Below are 21,525 nucleotides of genomic sequence, written 5' to 3' on the forward strand. Positions count from 1 at the left end.
TATGCTAACACATATATATGGAATCTAAGAAAAAAAATGTTATGAAGAGATTAGTGGTAGGACGGGAATAAAACACAGACCTACTAGAGCATGGACTTGAGGACATGGGGAGGGGGAAGGGTAAGCTGTGACGAAGTGAGAGAGTGGCAGGGACATATATGCACTACCAAATGTAAATTAGATAGCTAGTGGGAAGCTGCCGCATAGCACAGGGGGATCACCTCTGTGCTTTGTGACCACCGAGTGGGGTGGGAGGGAGGGAGACGCAAGAGGGAAGGGATATGGGAACATATGTATATGTATAACTGATTCACTTTGTTGTAAAGGAGAAACTAACACACTATTGTAAAACAGTTATACTCCAATAAAGATGTTAAAAAAAAAAAAAAAAGAGTACACATATTTATTTGACTATGCTATAAGACTATTATATAAAAAAGAAAATGGTAAAGAAATTAAATCATTATGTGTTAATATAGGATTAGATGATAAAATAAAATATTTCTTACTAGTTTCTAACCTGGTTTTGGTTATGCTTATTTCAATTACAGATTACTTAGTTTATTTATGCATTTGAAAATATATGTAAATGAAATTTAAAATACTATATTTTATAACTCTTTGCCCCGATGAACTACTCTTGTATGTTATATGTTATTTATTGATTATTGTATATAAGAAGTGGTTTTATTCACCTATTTAGAATCCTGATTCTGTTCTGTGGAAAGACAGGGCATAAAAGGAATGTTTATAAGCAAACACTGTCTCTCGGTCCATAAAGACAACAATATTCTTGCATAGGATGTAATGTTGATGTCTAATATAAACTCAAAAGTGTGTCAGTAGGAGGAAAGTGCAATTGCCAAATAAGCAGATCCTAGAATCTTATGCTTTGAATTAACCTAAGAAGTCATGTAGCCCAGTCATTCTTCTCATGACTGCAAACAACTTGTCATTATGCCCCAGAAACTTTTGGCCTAGAATGGCCACTAGAATGTGCTTATGATTGTTTCTTTAAATATAGTGCATTTATTCCTAAACTCCCAATTATTATGAATTTTTCAATTCAGACTTGACTATGTATATACATATGCCTACCACCTAGATTTTATGACTAGCCATTTGTTGTATTTGCTTATCACATATCTATTCATCCTTCAATGCCTCTGTCAATCCATCAATTCATTTTACTTTTTGATGCATTTTGAAGTTCCCAAATTCAGTACACTGCATTGTTAAATGTTTCTATATACATATTAGCTAGAGTTCAATATTTGCTCATGGTTCCTTTCTTTTTTTATGTTGGTAAATGTACATGTGGTGAAATGCACATATCATAAATACACTGTTAGATACGTGTTGACAAATGTGTACACCTATGTAACTAAATACTCTATAGTTGTAGAACATTAACATTACCTCAGAAAGCTTTCTCATGACCCTTCATAGTCAATCTGCAGGTATCCTCCCCTACACACTGAGATAGTAACTGTTCTGTTTTTTTCACCATATGGTAGTTTTCCCTGTTCTAGAAATTCATATGAAGGGTATCCTAAATCAGGTACTCTTTTCATGTAAGGTTTCTTTCATTCTCTTTCATTCATGTTGTTGTGTATATCAGTAATTTTTTAAAAAAATCTCTGAGTAGAATCCTATTGTGTGTATATGCCAAACTTTGGCCATTCCCCTGTTGATGGACACACGGACTCTCTCCAGTTTGGGGCTGTTATGAGTAACGCTGTTATGAACATTTGTGTAAAAGTCTTTTTGTGGACATGTGTATTCCTTTCTGTTGCATACTCTGGAATAAAATTTCTGGAAGAGTTCTGGCTGTCTCACATTTTCTCCAGCATATGGTATAGCCAGTCTTCTAATTTTAGTCATCTTCTTGGGTGCAAAAATGTATCTTACAAGATTTAATTTGCATTGTCTTGATGACTACTGATCGAGTACAATTTCTTGGGCTTATTGGCTATCTGTAAATTTTCCTGAAGTATCTTTTATATTTAATTGCCTTTTATTATGACTTATAGTGTTCTTTATACATTCTTATTTTTTAAATATTTTCTCCCAGCCTATGACTTTCCTATTCATTTCTTAATGGTGTCCTAATGAGCAGTTTTCAATCTTTGTAAAATCTATCTTATTTTCTTTCTGGCTATTGCTTTCTGTGTCTTGTTTAGGAAAACCTTGCTCAACCATAAGTCACAAAGATTTTCTTTTATGTTTTCTTCTAGAAGCTTTACAGTTTTCAGTTTTACTTTATAGCTATGACTTATTTTAGTCATTTGTTGTTTTATATATCATGAAGTAAGGTTGAGGGTTTTTTTGTTTGTTTGTTTGTTTTTTCCAGAAGGGTGTCTGGCACTTTTGGTTGAATAGATTTTACTATAAATCTTGAAATTTTGTGTGTATGTCCTCAAAATGTGTTCTTATTTTTCAGGATGACTTTGGATACTCTATGTCCTTTGAAGTTTCATATATGTTTTAGAATTCCTTTATTCATTGTTTATTTTTAAAATGACTGTAGGATTGCATTCTATCTGTAGATCATCTGGGGAGAATTGGCATCTAACAATGTTAACTCTTCTAATTCCTGAACATGGTAAAGTTAGTATATTTATTCATTAGTATATTTATTCATTTATTAAAGTCTTCTTTCATTTTTTTTTGCAATAGCAAATATTTAAAAAAAATTTTACCATAGAGATCATGTATACCTATTGCTAAATTTATTCCACAGAATCTTTAGTGTGTTTACACTAATATAAGTGATATTGTTCACTTTAAATTACATTTCCAATTGTTTGATGTTAGTACATAAAAATAAAATTAATCAAAATATTTATCTAATATCCTGCCTCTTTGCAAGTTCACTTACTTGTTTTAGGATTTTCTTAAAATAACATTGTCTATGTATATGTCATCTGAGCATAAAATAGTTTTACTATTTTGTTCCCTACTTTACGTTTTTACTTTCTTCCTTTGTATTAGTGTATTGAACTAGATAAGGCCCACCAAACAATGTTAAACAGAACTGGTGAGAGTGGTCATCCATGTCTTGTTCCCTATATCAGGAGGAAAGAATTCAATATTTCATCAATAAATATAATATGAACTTTTTTCTTAGATGTATTTATAAGGTTGAGAAAGTTTCCTTATATTGCTAATTGTTGTTAGTTTTTATCATGATTGGGTACTGAATTTTGCCAAATGATTTTCATCTATTGAAATAGCCATGTATGTTTCTCTCTTTTTATTCTGTCAGTATGGCAGATGACAGTGGTCAATATTTCATCTTAAACCAACTGGTCATTTCTGGACAAACCCCACATAATCATGATGTATTTTACATGTATTAATTTTATAAATTTTTTTTAAACAGTGCTGCATCTATGTTCATGAAGGACATTTTTTTCTGTGTCTTTTACAGGTTTAATATTGGGATTATGGTTACCTCATTAGGCAAGTTAGGAAATTATTCTTTTTCTTCTATTTTCTAAGAGTTTGTGTAAGATTGGTGTTTTTTTGTTAGTTTCTTTCCTTGCTTTTTTACTTAAATATTTGATTGAATTTACTGGGAAAAAATGAGTCTGGTTTTTTTGGGGGGGGAGGTTATTGTTTAAGAATTGTAATACTTTAATAGATAAAGGACTATTCATATTTTCTATTTTATCTTGTGTTAGGTTTTGGATGATACAATTTTCAAAGATTTTGTCCTTTTATTCTGAATTGTTAAATGTATCGGCATAAAGCAGTTCTTAATATTCCCTTATCCTTTTAACATCTGTAGGCTTTGTAGTGTTGTCACTTCATTCATTCCTGTTATTGGTAATTTTGTTCACTCTTTTTTGTGTGTGTTGTTGGTAGGGTTAGCTAGGAATCTAACAATGTTGTTGACTCTTTCTTTTTTAAAGCTTCTAACTTTTGACTACCTTGATTGTGTTACATTGTCATATTTCTCTTTGCTTAGTCTACTATATTTTTTCTTTTTTTTTTAAATTGAGGTATAACTGGTATACAGTATTATATTAGTTTCAGTTGTACAACATAGTGACTCAACATTTGTATACATTACAAAATGGTTACCACAGTAAGTCTAGTTACTGTCACCTTACAAAGTTAATACAATATTATTAACTGTATTCCCCAAACTGTACATTACATCCCTATGACATTTATTTTATAACTGGAATTTTGTACTTTTTAATCCCCTTCACCCATTTCACATTCCCCCTAACCCTCCTCCCCATGGCAACCTCTAATCTGGTCTCTGTATCTATACTCTAGGTTTTGTTTTGTTTGCTTTTTTTGTTTTTTGGATTCCAAATATAAGTGAAATCATGTGGTATTTGTCTTTCTCTGTCTGACTAATTTCACTTAGGTTAATACCCTCAAGGCCCATCCATGTTATTCCAAATGGCAAGATTCTGTTCTTTTTATGGCTTAGTAGTATACCATTGTGCGTGTGCGTGTGTGTGCGTGTGTGTGTGTGCGTGTGTGTGTGTGTGTGTGTGTATCATATCTTCTTTAACCATTCATCAATTGAGGGACACTTAGGTTGTTTTCATATTTTGGCTATTGTAAATAATGCTGCGATGAACATGAAGGTGCATAAATCTTTTTGAATTAGTGTTTATTTTTTCCCTCTGGATAGATACCCAGTAGTGGAATGGAAGCTCTATTTTTAATTTTTTGAGGAATCTCCATACTGTTTTCCATAGTGGCTGGACCAGTTTACATTCTCACCAAGAGTGCACAAGAGTTCCTTTTCTCTACCTCCTCACCAACACTTGTTATTTCTTGTTGTCTTTCTGATAATAACCATCCTGACAGGTATAAGATGACACCTCTTTGTGGTTTTGATTTGCATTTCCCTGATGATTAGTGCTATTAAGCATCTTTTCATGTGCCTGTTGGCAATTTGTATGTTTTCTTTGGAAAAATGTCTATTCAGATCTTCTTCCCATTTTTTTAATTGGACTATTTGGGGGTTTTTTATTATTGAGTTATATGTATTCTTTATATATTTTGGATATTAACTCTTCATCAGTTATACGATTTTCATATATCTTCTCCAATTCAGCAGACTGAATTCTTGTTTTGATGGTAGTTTCCTTCACTATGCAAAAGCTTTTTAGTTTGATGTAGTCCCATTTGTTTATTTTTGCTTTTGTTGTCCTTGTCAAAGACAGATCTAAAAAATTATTGTTAAGGATGATGTCAAACATCATACTGCTTATGTTTTCTTCTAGGAGTTTTATGGTTTCAGATCTTATACGTAAGTCTTTAATCCATTTTAAGTTTATTTTTGTATATGGTGTAAGAAAGTCATCCAGTTTTATTTTGTTGCATATAGCTGTCTAATTTTCCCAATACTATTTATTGAAGAGACTGCCTTTGCCCCATTCTATATTTTTGTTTCCTTCATCATAGATTAATTGATTATAAAAGTGTGGGTTTATTTCTGGACTCTCTATTCTGTTCCATTGGTCTATATGTCTCTTTTTGTGCCAGCACAATGCTGTTTTGTTTACTGTAGCTTTGTAGTATAGATTGTAATCAGGGAGTGTGATACCTCTTGCTTTGTTCTTTCTCAAGATTCTTTTGGCTATTTATGTTTCCATACAAAATTTAGAATTATTTGTTTCAGTTATGTGAAAAGTATCCTGGGTATTTTGATAGGGATTGCTCTGAGCCTGTAGATTTCCTTGAGTAGTATGGTCATTTTAATAATATTAATTCTTCCAGCCCATGAACATGGGGTATCTTTCCATTTGTTTTTGTCATCTTCAATATAGTTTTCCAAGTACAAGTTTTTTACCTCTGTGATTAGAGGTATTCCTAGATATTTTCTTCTTTTTTATGCAGTTGTAAATGAGATTGTTTTCTTAATGTCTCTTTCTGATCATTCATTGTTAATGTATAGAAGTACAGCAGATTTCTGTATATTAATTTTGTATACTGCAACTATACTGAATTCATTTATTACTTCTAATAGTTTGTAGCATCTTTAGAATTTTCTGTATATAGTATATGCAAATAGTGATAGTTTTATTTCTTCCCTTCCAGTTTGGATGCCTTTTATTTATTTTCCTTGTCTAATTGCTGTGGCTAGGATTTCCAATACTATGTTGAATAAAAGTGAGGAGAATGAGCATCCTTATCTTGTTCCTGATCTTAGAGGAAAATATTTTAGATTTTCACAGTTCAATATGATATTGGCTGTAGGTTTTTGTCATATATGCCCTTTATTGTGTTAAGGTACATTGCCTCCCTATATCCACTTTGTTGAAAGTTTTTATCAAAAATGGATGTTGAATTTTGTCAAATGTTTTTTCTGCATCTCTCAGCATGATAATATGATTTTTTATCTTTTATGTTGTTAATGTGGTATATCACACTGATTGATTTGCAGATGTTGAACCATCCTTGCATCTCTGGAATAAATCACACTTGATCATGGTGTATGATCATTTTAATGTATTGTTGTATTAGGTTTGCCAATATTTTGTTGAGGATTTTTGCATCTATATTTATTAGGGTTATTAGTCTGTAGGATTCTTTTTTTGTGGTGTTCTTATCTGGTTTGGTATCAGGGTAATGCTGGCCTCATAAAATAAGCTTGGAAGCTTTCTCTGCTCTATAATTTTTTTGGAAAAGCTTGAGAAGAATAGCTATTTAGTCTTGAGTGTTTGGTAAAATGCACCAGTGAAGCCATCTGGTCCTGCATTTTTGTTTGTTGAGAGGTTTTTGATTACTGTTTCAATCACATACTAGTGATTGGTCTGTTCAGATTTTTATTTATTCAAGAGTCATTCTTGATAGATTGTAAATTTCTAGGGATTTATCCATTTCTTCCAGTTTTTGTAATTTGTTGGTGTATAATTGTTCCTAGTAGTCTCTTATAATTCTTTATATGCCTGTGCTATCAGTTGTAATTTCTCTTCTTCCATTTCTGATTTTATTTATTTGAACATTCTCTCTTATTTTTAAAGAAAGAATTTTTGGCTTAGGTAATGCTCTCTATTATTTTTCTATTTTCTATTTCCTTGATTTCTGTAAATGTCTTTAATATATTCTTCTGTTTACTTATTTTGGTCTTTTTTCTTTCTCTTCATTATTTTGCTCTTCTTTTTCCTCTTCATAAAGTGAAATATTGCTAGTTTCATCCTATATCTTTCTTCTTTTCTAATAAAAGCATTTAACACTGTAAAGCTCCTCACTAAGCATACTTCATATGTATTCCTCAAAATTTTACATGCTATATTTTCATTTTTATACATATTGAAATGTTTGCTAATTTCCTACAGGCCCAACTGTTACTGGACGTGTGTTTTCTTTTAATTCCCAAATATTAGGCATTTTGTTAAGTATATTACAGTTATCTTAATGTTATATAATTGTGTTTGCCTTATTTTTGGCATACTTCTAAGTAAACATTTAAAGATTAGTAATGTTATATATGTATACAAATATACAAATCATAATAAAACTTAGATCACAATATTAAAAATATTATTTTGACCCATTTCAGCGGGCCACTGTGGAATTCCAGAGCTTATTGTGAATGGTCAAGTTATTGGAGAAAATTATGGATACAGAGACACAGTTGTTTATCAATGTAATCCTGGTTTTCGACTGATTGGTTCTTCAGTGAGAATATGTCAACAGGATCACAACTGGTCTGGTCAACTTCCATCCTGTGTGCGTAAGTAAGCATGGCAAAAATAATTAGAGATCTCTGTTTAGTTCTCTTGCAATTACCAGTAATTTTTTTCTTAGGTAAGAGAAATGATTATATAGACAGATCCACGCATATGTACGTGTGTGTGCACATGTGCATGTGTGTATTTAAAGAACTAAGTTCTCACAGCGCATTTTTTTATACTGACACGCACTAGTCTTTAAAGTAGGGTGTGTTCAGAAGCATATAAAACCATCCACCATGAAAGTGGAAGAAATATTAGAAAATCTGTCATTACTTTGTGGATTTGGAACAATTTTGGAATTGTTTTAATAAAGATCTTACTAGTTCAACAAATATCCATCTGATCTTTTAAGTTAATTTAGATGTGAATTTACACATGAAGGATAAAATGAATTTTAAAATTACTGAGTAATAACTCTAGTACTTTTTCTTACTCCGCTGAATACCCAGCAGTACACAGTATTTCATTTCACAATCTATCCTATTTTAGATCAGAAAGTAAATTATCCATATATTTCTTATTTTTTTCTCCTAATAATTTCCATCAGCAATCACTGACATTTGTATTAAAAATGGTGTTAGAAAATTAGAATAAACACTGTAAATATGTTGTAATTTTAACACTGTAGGATCAAATGATAGAGATTTTGGATGCTTCAGAGAAATAATGTGTGGGGCTTTAAGTATGGGTTCACAGGAAATATTTAATTTGTGGCCAATTACATCCATATTTATAAATTCCATCATTGTCAAATTCTTATCCAATCAACAGAATTTTTTTGGAGTTCTAGTTTAATAGAAAATACATTAATGTGTTGAGATTTAATAGGATAATAGAACATATAGTTAGCAAAATTGCTTCTCTGTGGTATGTGTGTATAGGGGGCAGACAGTTTAATGATTTAAGGACAGCAATATTATGCAGGATCCGTCCCAGATTTTTTGCCTTTCATTATATCAAAGCATAGGCAACTAATACCACTATTTTTCTTGATGAATAATTGAGACTATAAATGGAAATTGGCCCTTGGGGTAAAACAGGTTTCTTTATCAATAATTTTAAACAAGAATAAGATGCAGTTACATTTTCAAGTGAATAGGTTGATGTTAACAATACAGCTGAAAATTAATTGCTCTTGGGTCATTTTGTAAGTACTAAAAGTGACTATGGGTCTTTCACTGTGCCCAGTTATGAAGCAGTATTACTGGACTTCCTGTGATTAATAAAGTGAGATAATGCAATAAAACTGTTCACAGGAATACAGAGTGTTTGGGAAAAGCCAGCACTAAATAAACTCTAAAAAAGAACCATAACACTAAACGATGTAAATAATGCATCTAATTGATACCATTATTTCCAAACAAAACTGTGCTAAATTATCAAATATCAATAGTGAAGAAACTATACCAGTAAGGTTGATTGGTTTAGGGAATCTTAATATTGTTATCTCAATATGTTAAATTCTACAGCATAAGGCATCATTTTTTATTGCAGTCACATTAAGTTATTCTTCAAGCACAACTTTTGCTTATATATTAATCATAAAAATGATTGTATAATTAATATTAAAAGAAACTATTTCAAAATTAAATACAAAAAATTGCCTACATTTATCTGCAATTCTTAAACTTAACTAGAAAAGGAAATTTGGTTTCGTTTCATTCCTTTTTGCCATTAACTAGTGATATGAATTTCAGTCATTCCCAAATTTGTTTGAATTTCAGTATTCTTCCCTAAAAAGAAATAGAATGAAAAGCTATCATAGAACTTTAAATATCTGTGCACTACTTGCATGTAATTACAACAATTATAAATAATTGTCTACTTACTAATATAATGCTTCTACTATATTAGACTATTTTGGCATTCTACATTGTTCTTTTGCATTAGTAAAATTAAGTATATTTTCATACAAAAGTGGCCTTCTTTCCATGTTCTTTGAAATGATTAAGTATAATTTTCATGTAATAATTGATAACTAATTATTCTGTCCTGTGTCTCTCCCACCCCGGCCCTGTTGCTATTAGCTGTGAGCTGTGGTCACCCTGGTAGTCCAATTTATGGAAGAACAAGTGGAAATGGATTCAACTTTAATGATGTGGTAACATTCTCTTGCAATATTGGGTATCTTATGCAAGGGCCAACAAAAGCACAGTGCCAGGCCAACAGACAGTGGAGTCATCCTCCACCAATGTGCAAAGGTAAAAATCTAACCATATTCCAGCTTAGATCATGGTAATAATGTGTCTGTGTAGACACACATGATAACATTTGAAACAGTTTGGGCAGAACAGTAGAAAATTTTCAGCTAATAAAGCAAAAATATTTAATATTGATGTCATCTCATTAGCAATGCTTTCCTTTTTCTTATTTTTTAAACTTTTTTTAGAAGTCAAACTGACAAACTTTATTTCAGCTGCTTAACTATGTTATCTGGTACCTATTATATGGCTGCATATAAAATCATATCTTTTTTACTTGCAGTTTGCTTCATAATTAATGGAACTTGTCTTTTCAATTTTTAAAATTTTTTTATAATTTTTATTGGACTGTAGTTGATTTACAATGTTGGGTTAGTTTCACGTGTATAGGAAAGTGAATCAGTTAAACATACATATATCCACTCTTTTTTAGATTCTTTTCCCATGTAGGTCATTATGGAGTACTGAGTAGAGTTCCCTGTGCTATACAGCAGGTCCTTATTAGTTATCTATTTTATATATAGTAGTGTGTATATATCAATCCCAATCTCCCAATTTATCCCTCCCCCTCTTTGCCCCTGGTAACCGTAAGTTTGTTTTCTACATCTGTAACTCTATTACTGTTTGGTAAATAAGTTCATTTGTACTGTTTTTTTAGATTCCACATATAAGCAATATCAGATAATATTTGTCTTTCTCTATCTGACTTCATGCAGTATGACAATATTCATATTTTTGATTAAACAATGTTTGAGGCCTAAATTACCATGATACCTGCGTTAGACGTTTATTTTTCTCTCTATAGAAATATATTAAAGATAATTGTTTTGTGTTTTCTCCACTTTCAAAGAGGTATATTTTGTACTGTCTGATAAAGTAACAACCAAATTATCATTTTCCTCCATTTTCTAATTGTTTAAAGCTTGAAAGGTTAAATCTGTACTCAGTGTAATATTTATGGAGTTGCTATTGTTCAAGACAATTTTGCAAAGAAGTTTTCCTTTTTCCAATATTTTCAGCCATACCAATTTCAGTCCATTATATCCCATTAAAGTGTTAATTGTATTCCTTGAATCTTTGGTTTGTTTGATTAAATTTACCTTTGAAACTACGTTTCTAATGGAAATCTATATAAGTATATGTATATTATTCCAAACATATATTTCAAAATTTGTCATATGTTTAGTGGTCAACTGTTCTGATCCTGGAATTCCAGCCAATTCCAAAAGAGAAAGTAAAATAGAACATGGGAATTTCACCTATGGCACTGTGGTGTTCTATGACTGCAATCCTGGATATTTCTTATTTGGATCTTCAGTTTTGATATGTCAACCAAATGGACAATGGGACAAACCTTTACCAGAATGTATCAGTAAGTAGATAATGGGAACTCTTCCTTGAGATAATGCCATGGAAGGAACATGTATATTTACTGTCTTTATGAAATATTTAGAGCTATGTATCAGAAGGAAGCATATTGACTATATTGTTTTATTTTGAAACTACACTTCCCTATATCCTGCCAATTCAATGCCCAAATGACCTTTTTATTAGTAATAATGTGATTAATATTTCTCTGTCATCCCTTGATTTTGAACCTTCATGGAGCAGATAGAATATTAAAAGCAGATGTATTTCATACTCTATGATGTTACCATCCCATGAGAATAAACTACATTTTTATTTTCTATTGTACTAATATTTCAAATTTCACTTAAAGCAAAATTAATTTACTATAAACAGCCACAAGGGCTTGAAAATACTTGAGAAATTAGACAAAAGTGTTACTTAATACTTACTGACTTTAAGTATTTATTATATAGAGGTACATGCACATAAGAAATGTTAATACACATCATCTTTCAAGTCAGTCAGCATATGAGTGCATTTTGTTACATGTTGTATTGGAATTGTAGAATATAAATAAAATAAATTATAGCATCTTTGCATATAATTAACATGTGTAGTGAGACAATAATTTAACAGAAATAAATCAAAATTATGTGAAGACATAGAGAAGTGAACGTGAATTCTAGGAATTCAGCTTATTGATAGGTCTCAAATATATTTACATCTCAGAGTTGATGAATCTTGGACATGATAGGAGAGAGAAGAACATTATAGATTGAAGGAGTAGTGTATCAAGAAATCATTGTGCAAGTAATTTTTGTTTATACTAAATTGCTAAATTATAAAATTATTTTATGATCATGTTTTAGTTAAGAGACACTTTCTTTATGTTCATGGGGTAAGATTTTTTGAAAAATGTGTGGCATCATTCATGTACTCATTCACAAACTAACAAAGAAACAAAACTTTATACAGTGTCTATCTAATTTCATATTCTATGCAGATAATTAAATCAATTGTTGATCCCTTGCTTAAAATGCATTTGATTTCTTTTTGTAGACTGACTAGTCTAATGGTTTAAGTAATTCACTTACTTAGCCTTGTGTGGCTACAACATTAAAGTTAAAAATCTTTTGTAGGACCTGAAAACATGAACTTCTTCAGATTTTCTTAGCTCTCATTTACTTTTTACCTTTTCTTTACTTCCTATAGCACTCCCTGGTACTGTGCTAAGTACTCAGGGGTTTTATTAAGTTTATGTCTCCTTGTGTGCTATTTAATACTTTAGAGTCATATTGTGCTCAGTATTTTTCCAAGTTACAACTAAAAGGGGACACACAGTAAGTTCCCAAGCTACTTCTAGCTTATAAAGAGAATTCTCAATGTGATAACATCTGATTCTGCTATGCTTAGCTGTGTTTTGGTTGATAAGCCACTGACTATTTTCTTTATGCAGGATAATTTATTCATTAATGGCCTGGAGTGGAATTATTCTGGACTACATTATGTGCAGACTACATTGTGTGTCACAGACCCACCTTCATTCCCTCTCCTTTACCCTTAAGTTTTTCCCTTTTAATTCTTGTATGGGCTCATTTTGAATCCTATATGACTTATTTAGCCAATCCACATCACTCCTCTCCCTAGCTTTCACATCCTTATCTAGACAAATACATATTTCCAACCCATGCACATATGTATATAAACACACACTCACTACCCCCACACATACAAGCTTATACCGATTCAATCATTTAAGTTTACTTACAATGTTCCTGTTAAACTCATGCTCAGGGTGAGTGGGCTGACAGAATAACTCCTGTAACTTCAACTGTCATATAGATATTTGATTTCTGGATGATGTGTATATTAGAGCAAATAATTCTGATTTATTTCATAAAAAGTTGGTGCAGGTTGTTTGATAGAGATATAAAAAATTTTATATTCAATAATTATGTATTGTAGTGATTGACTGTGGACACCCTGGCGTTCCTCCTAATGCAGTCCTGTCTGGTGAGAAGTATACCTTTGGGTCCACTGTTCGCTACTCCTGCACAGGAAAGCATACCCTTCTTGGCCAATCATCAAGGACTTGCCAATTAAATGGCCACTGGAGTGGATCACAACCTCATTGTTCAGGTACCACTTGGAAAATTGGATGATATGTGTTGGAAATTACATTAATAGTATTATTATTTGGAATATATACACAAAACAATCTAAAGAGATACAATAATACATTTCTCTTTTAAAAATCTCATGGGAGAAGCTGTAACATTTTTACATTTATCAGAATTCTTCTTAAGGTAATATGAATTTAGAACACAAATTAATACTGATCTTATAAATGATAAATTACAGGTATATGTTTTGAACTGTGTTGTATCGAATGTAAGTGGTTTTAGGACGCTACTCTCTGTGAAGTGCTTTTTTATTCATTAAAATAGCTAACAATTCAAGCTTAAGTAGCTATTCCATTTTAGCAGATATAAAATATAATTTTCCCTATAAGGCTGTGTTATATCAGTGATTTCCTGTTAGAATTCAGTTCTTTGTAACTGAACTTTGTAAGCAATCAGTTACTTAATAGCATAATTTAAAGTAAAGCCCTAAATGTTTTAAATTAAACTAAGCCAATAATTTTTATGAAAGACATTTATTTATCCTAATTTTATTTGTTATTAATAGAGAACATATAACTCCTAAGTGTCTATAATCCCAATAGAGTTTTCTTAGAATTAGTAAATATTCAGTCTACTTTTAATTAATAATTTGTTCACAGAGTATTTGAAAAATCTTTTTTGAGCTGTTTAAGTTACTGTTTTTCTTCAGAAATTGTATTTCGGTTTTAGAGCTGTGATTTCTCCCTACTTGATACTATTTATTCTGTTTTTACCTATCAGCCAGATATTGGAGCTTATTTTTCTGCCTGGTCTTTCTACTTACGTATTGTCCATTATCTTTATATCATTTTATCTCTGTGGAGATCATATGATGACTTATTAGGAGTTGTTTTACACTGTTTTTCCTTTAGAGGTAAAAGTTGTGAAATACTTACTTAGTTTCAGATTCCCCTTGTAATTGTGGTTAAACCGTATGAAATAACTGCCTGGTACTTCAAATTTAATCTATAGATTTTTTAAACTATTATAGTTAATTTACTCACTCAGCTAACTGATAATACATATAACACACATCTCTCTCTCTGTCTCTGTCACTGTCTCTCTCCCTCCCTCCCTCCCTCTCTCTCTCTTTCTCTGTCATACACACACACACAGGATTGATTGGGAAACTACTACTTAGTTGTAAAAATAATGTGTACACATATATTTAAAAGTGAAATAGTGACCTTAAATATTTATGTGATTATTAATATTGCATCACATGAAGATGAGGAAATATTAAGAAGGATTCCAAATACACAGGGCGTGTCAAAATAGGCATCTAGATAGACAGAAAGCACTTTCAATGTTTATGTATTCAACTTTCTCTCTGTATCTCTTTCTGTGTCTCTCTGTTTCTCCCTCTTTCTCTCTCTGTCTGTCTCAAAAGTATGCTAATACTGTGGCAACTTTAATTAAAATTATTTAAGAAATGATAAAGAGACAGTAAACCCTAAACACTAAAATCAAAAGAGAAACACTTCAGCATGAGCAAAAAATCCGTATTAAGAACTTAAGTCAGAGTTTCTAGTCTTTGTTTACAATTTATTTTTATATTTTCATGTATGAGAAGTATGCAGCTTATTCATTTTTGGTCAGTGGTCATTGATAGAGAAGATTAGGGGGGAGAAAGTTTAGAAATACTGTATTTTAAGATTTATACTTTCCAGTATATCACAGTTCTATTTTAACAGAAACTGATTTCAATTCAGAGAAAGAAAGATAAAAATTGCCAAGTCCATGTTTTCAATTTTAATTGTATAAGTCCATCCTCATTTGAGCCCAAAGAACTGTCAATTATAAATTTTCCATTATGTTGGTTAAGAACTAGATTCTGGAAATACTAATGAAATGTCTTCAACTTATTGAATATCTCCAAATATCACTGACATGGAAAATAACACCATACTCTGCAACTATTTTCTTTTTCCTTTAGGCTTTTTCTTATGACTGGAGTCAGATAGGAAGTATGAATTACGATTTTACCCAGTCAACTTATCATATTAAAACACAACATGCACAAAACCAAATTCCTACAAGAATGTTGAACTAAATCATAACTTAATAAATGTTTATTGAAATAAGTTAACTTGAACTGTACTGAATTGCAGGTGATGCTACTGGTACATGTGGGGATCCAGGTACTCCAGGTCATGGTTCTAGACAGGAAAGCGATTTCAGAACCAAAAGTTCTGTACGTTTTGCCTGTGATATTGGTTATATCCTTCATGGCTCAGAAGAAAGAACATGTTTACCCAATGGCAGTTGGACTGGAAGGCAGCCAGAATGCAAAGGTAATCTCAAGTAGAAACTAATAACATTGATGATGCTGGAATTTAATGTGTATCAAATTCAACTGGGTAGGGCTTCCCTGGTGGCGCAGTGGTTGAGAGTCCGCCTGCCGATGCAGGGGACACGGGTTCGTGCCCCGGTCCGGGAAGATCCCACAGGCCGCGGAGCGCCTGGGCCCGTGAGCCATGGCCGCTGAGCCTGCGCGTCCGGAGCCTGTGCTCCGCAACGGGAGAGGCCACAACAGTGAGAGGCCCGCATACCGCAAAAAAAAAAAAAAAAAAAAATTCAACTGGGTGCTGCTAGTGAAATTGCTCCTACCAGTTCTTGTCCTCAACCATGGAATAAAAGCAGTATCATTCCAGTTTTACCAACACTGTCCTATAAGAGAAATATGATAGATAACAATTATTAAGTTATTAAAGTTATCTCTCATGGATCATTTATATACATTGTTCACATCACAGTAGATATCAGGATTGGAAAAGTTAAAAAGATTTTTTTTTTTCCCTTTATCACAGTGTTCTGTATTGTTGACACCATTAGGAAAAAATTAGGTTGTTCTCACATCAACATTACCTTATAATCTGTTTTAGTTTTCAGGTTTGTAGAAATGGAAAAATATAAAAAGATGTCTAAGTATAAATGATGTTTTTATTTATAGGTATTGCTCATAACTAGAATTCTTTAAATTTGGGATGTTTAAGTAAAATTGTTAATTGTTCTGTCTGATCCAGAGTAAACATAATTAAATCTTTACGAGACTGCCTAGAAAAGGAAATGTTGAAAAATATTTGAAAATGTCTGAAAAATATTTTTCAGAATTAAATTTTCCAGAAATTCCAGTTTCAGAAACTTATCATAGGGCTTCCCTGGTGGCGCGGTGGTTGCGCGTCCGCCTGCCGATGCAGGGGAACCGGGTTCGCGCCCCGGTCTGGGAGGATCCCACATGCCGCGGAGCGGCTGGGCCCGTGAGCCATGGCCGCTGAGCCTGCGCATCCGGAGCCTGTGCTCTGCAACGGGAGAGGCCGCAACGGAGGGAGGCCCGCATACCACAAAAAAAAAAAGAAACTTATCATAAAAATAGGATCAATGTACATAGTTGTATATATAAGCTAGAGTATATTATAACCAAAAATGATAGAGAAACTAAACTAAATTAAATTTCATGTTTATCAACAGGAGATTAGTTAGGTAGATTATGAATACACACATAATGGAAAACTCTCCAGGTACTAACCTTTATGAAAGAAAGATGCCCTAATTGTAATGTGCAAGATGTATAAGTTTTCTGTCTACACACACATACACACAAACATACAGCACCACTACCAATGATCGACAAAATTAAATATTTAAGATGCAGCAAGAGATATATGTGGTACTTTCTGAAAGTATAATTACACTTCATATTCGTATAGATAGCAAATTCTGTAAAGTATTAAGATGCCTTCTTATACTACAACAAAATTAGGTACTGCATTTGACATGGGCTTGCTTTTAATATATTTAAAAAATTCACTTATGCCATTGATGGCAAATAGTTAAACATAATACAGAATAATCATATAAGGCATTTGTGTTTGTGACTCCTATTTAGGATACATTGAAAACTTAATGAAAATCATTCCTAGAATTTAGTGACTTTGTTTTTACTCAGTTAATTTTTTTGTGTACTTTGGTCCAGAAATAGAGATTATAAAATTTTAGTGCAAATCAGTTATATACTTATATAAATAAAAACATACATGATGCTTATAATTTTAAGTGTATGTTTTATATCTGTTTTATTACAAGTATAATTATAGTAAATCAGTGTATATTTTATATCTGTTTTCTTACAATTATAATTATAGTAAATCTTTGTTTCTTCTCGTTACATATCTTCCAATTTTACATGAGCCGCTTTTTAGGCAGAGACTCTTAAAAGCCTTCTTTGAAAGACTTTGTGTTACCCAAAAGCAATACTCTCAAGTAATTACTGTGCAAAGTTTTTACCGAAACGACTCACAAAATTCTTTAAAAAGTAGCTTTTATATGATTTGTATCCCAGTAATTAAACTAATAAGATCAATATAAATTCATCTTGAATTTCTACTTATAGAAGAGAATTCAGTGCTTATTTTAGAGGATTTTATCTCTCCTTTGGACAATCTGAAACAATCATTTAGTCCTTAACTTTTTGTGAGAGGATTCCTAAATGCCCTATTTTTATATATACTCTTAACCATTTTGTTTTATAGCTGTACAGTGTGGTAACCCAGGGACAACAGCCAATGGAAAAGTCTTTCGGATTGATGACACAACATTTTCTAGTTCAGTCATTTATTCCTGTGTGGAGGGATATATCCTTTCTGGACCTTCAGTTAGGCAGTGCACAGCCAATGGAACGTGGTCTGGAACTTTGCCTAACTGTACAAGTAAGTTTCTTCTCAGTATTTTGAAATATCACTAGGTATGTGAAAAATAGTTGTATAAACATGTATGTGTGTATTTTGTAATTAATCAAGCCAGGCAAGGTTTTGAATATTTGTATTGTCCTTCACATTAAAAGATGATGATAGTGTTATGGTTCAAGTGTACACTAGTGAGTTTAAGAATCAGTTGGCTTCCAGGGTATTACATTGGCAGAGAAAAGAGGGATCACAGAATATCAGTGCTATTAAATGTAATTTTACAGTATGTTGAAAATAGAGATGAATTATCAGCTATAATCAAGACTAAAAATACAAGGAATGTACTTTTGTTTTGCCAATCTAGCACATATTAATTGTTGACTTGGTTTCTGAGAAAGCAGAGTGATTATTTTTGGGTTCGTGCACTATTGTCAGAAGTCCTGGTGGCTGATTTGCCCTCTTGAGATGTTAAAAAATGTGGCATTTCAGAGATTCAGCATCATAATGAAATTACCCACTTGATGGATTTTTTTTAAGGTATTTAAAATTCCTATATAAAAATTAATGCCTATATATGGAAAAATAGAATTTATTTAACTAATGATAATCTATCCGTTGGAAAATCACTGCTGCTTATATTAATTAAGAAGAACTGCAGTAGCATCATGAAAATCATGAAATTTTTGAAAAGAAGAGCTATTTTAGGATGTGTTCAGAGACTCATTCAAGGAGTCATGAGACGTTGCTAAAGCCCTTGAGTGAAATAGGCTCTGGGGAGACTAATGGAAGTTTCTTGTGTGTTGAAATTTGAACAGATTATACTTTTGCTGTAGAGGCAGTCATTAAAAGTCGTTTGTGAATATTAACATAAATGGGCGTAAGTAAAATTTGTAAATGAGAAGCATGTTGCTTCCAGGATCCGAAAAGATGCTGGTCTCATTTTAATGTTGTGGTGTGGAAAAGGTCAATAGTTCTTGACAGTGTCAGTGGTGGAGCAGCCCTTGGCTGACCTAGTAATTCCCAGAAATTTACTAAGAAGGCAGGCCTTGTACCATGTTTGGGCGAATGATGCATCCCCCACCTTTTTCTTTAGCTCCTTTGTGAGTATTTTTATTTCCTGAATAAATAGCTGAAATAATCTATTCAGAGGAGGGTGCCATCAAACTAATGCCATGTCATCTCTGTGATTCTTGAGAAAGTTAGTTGTAGTTAATGTCTTGCCTGAAAACTGTTGAGATACTTCATGTATATTGTGTCTCTTCAAAGGTAAAGGCACACTATGGCTGGAAGGTTGTTGAAATAAGCACTGAATAGAACATATCTGCCAAATCTGCAATAGCAAAATATTTCTCAGTTGTTGATTTGAATCAGTAACAAGTTATATTCCTGGCCTTGTGTCAGCACCAGATACTGTTACATCTAATCTTTGCGAGTAGTTTTTTACTTCACCTTGGGCAGTTTTCTCATGGCTTAATCAGTATTCTGCCAAATAACTCAAGGAGTTTTCTCCCTATGTCTCCAGAGATCTGTGTGTGTGTCCTCTCTTGTATTCTGTCTCACTAAGTCTATCCACTTTGTTGTCTCCTGTCCAATCCATCTTTTCAACTCAGGGAGTCTGCCGGGCTCTGCATGGGGTCCTTCTCCCTGTGCCACAGCCTGGAAACTCTCTTTGGGCAGTAAGACAAGGTAGTCATAGCACTCACCTCATTTGTTTCCTGTCACTCAAGGATCACTGTGCTTTGCTGCCTGATGAAACTTGTATTTTTTTTGATGGGGGTGGGATTGGGAAGTTGTTTCAAATGGAGAGTAAATTCTTCCTTGTTTCTCCAGCTTGAAGGAAAGAAGTCCTCCTACTTACTTTGAAAATGTCTCATTTTTAAAAATACTGAACATTCTAACAATTAAGACATATGCTTTACTGTTTTCATAGTACACCACCCCAATCTGAGCCTTTAAAACTCTTACCTAGTACCCTTTAAGTATTAACTCAAACGGCACATTTGGCAAAAGCCTTCTTAGGGCACTTCTTCCTCATATCCCTTTTGGCTAAAACTGATTTCTCTACATTGTATAACTCTTTTATGGCAGTTCCTTACATCACTAAACTATAAACTTAATAGGGCATTAGTAACTGGGGTTGTTTATATCATTGACCCTCTAGCACCTGATACATAAATTGACTGAGTAAGTAGTAGTTGACTGACTCAAATATCTCATATGAATTTTATTTTAACTATTAGTGCACATGACTTACCATTCCACTCCATTTTAAAATACTTGCAGAGGGGGCTTGTAATTTATAGATAACATAGCACACAGTTTCTGGTATATAGTATGTTTTCAATATACAGTTATGAAAAAGAAGGAAATAATGAAAATATTCAGAATAAAGGAAATATACTGAGTAACATTTTTTTTCACATTGAATAACAATTTTTTTATTCATGGATAAATACCTAAGTTTTTTGTTTTTTGTTTTTGTTTTTTTTTTCTGCGGTACGCAGGCCTTTCACTGTTGTGGCCTCTCCCGTTGCGGAGCACAGGCTCAGCGGTCATGGCTCATGGGCCCAGCCACTCTGCGGCATGTAAGATCTTCCCGGACCGGGGCACGAACCCGTGTCCCCTGCATCGCCAGGTGGACTCTCAACCACTGTGCCATCAGGGAAGCTCCCTAAGTCTTTTATTTAAAGTCTTTTCCAACTTTAGTAAAGAAAAACACATACTAGTTCTTAAGATTGAAAATTAGATTAAATGTTTTACTGAATTGTTTTTGGTTTTCCTTAGGAATTTTTTTTTGTTTTGTTTTGTTTTTTTGTTTTTGTGGTATGCGGGCCTCCCTCTGCTGTGGTCTCTCCTGTTGCGGAGCACAGGCTCCGGACGCGCAGGCTCAGCGGCCATGGCTCACGGGCCCAGCCGCTCCGCGGCACGTGGGATCCTCCCAGACCGGGGCGCGAACCCAGTTCCCCTGCATCGGCAGGCGGACGCACAACCGCTGCGCCACCAGGGAAGCCATGGGAATTTTTCAGCAAGTTAAAAAAACACTCAATTCAACACAGACCGGGAGCAAATAACGTATCAAAATATAAAATCTCTTTATTATGTCAGTTCTTCAAGGAGAAATATTGTGTTGAGTAAGGTATTTCAAGCATTAGCTTTTAAATGATGAATTGCTGTTAAACTAGAAACTGAGGATTTTAACAGTTGATTTACTTCACAGGCAAACACCTCAGTAACAACCCAAACCAAAAGCAAAAATAAAAATATCCTTCAAAAATAAACACAGAGAGAGGTTTCAGTGGAAATTAAAACAGATTAAACTCCTGTAATTAAAGAATCTAACATACTGAAAATTTTATATGTGGTGATTGGTGTTGATTAGAACCAGTGTTTCAGAGTTCTTCTTGTTAATTTGCAG

General features: G+C 32.9%; 1 protein-coding gene across 3 annotated transcripts in view; it reads left to right on the plus strand.

Annotated features, from left to right (window-relative positions):
* Positions 1-21,525, plus strand: part of CSMD3 (CUB and Sushi multiple domains 3) — a 1,193,315-nt gene that overhangs the window by 1,117,443 nt on the left and 54,347 nt on the right. For all 3 annotated transcript variants that reach the window (XM_024129404.1, XM_024129405.1, XM_028500327.1), the window contains 6 exons: positions 7,538-7,711; positions 9,740-9,913; positions 11,100-11,285; positions 13,229-13,402; positions 15,537-15,719; positions 17,958-18,134. In XM_024129404.1, coding sequence (XP_023985172.1) covers positions 7,538-7,711; positions 9,740-9,913; positions 11,100-11,285; positions 13,229-13,402; positions 15,537-15,719; positions 17,958-18,134 — 1,068 coding nt within the window. The remainder of the gene's footprint in view (positions 1-7,537; positions 7,712-9,739; positions 9,914-11,099; positions 11,286-13,228; positions 13,403-15,536; positions 15,720-17,957; positions 18,135-21,525) is intronic.

Source organism: Physeter macrocephalus, chromosome 15 (assembly GCF_002837175.3).
Source record: "Physeter macrocephalus isolate SW-GA chromosome 15, ASM283717v5, whole genome shotgun sequence".
NCBI lineage: Eukaryota > Metazoa > Chordata > Mammalia > Artiodactyla > Physeteridae > Physeter > Physeter macrocephalus.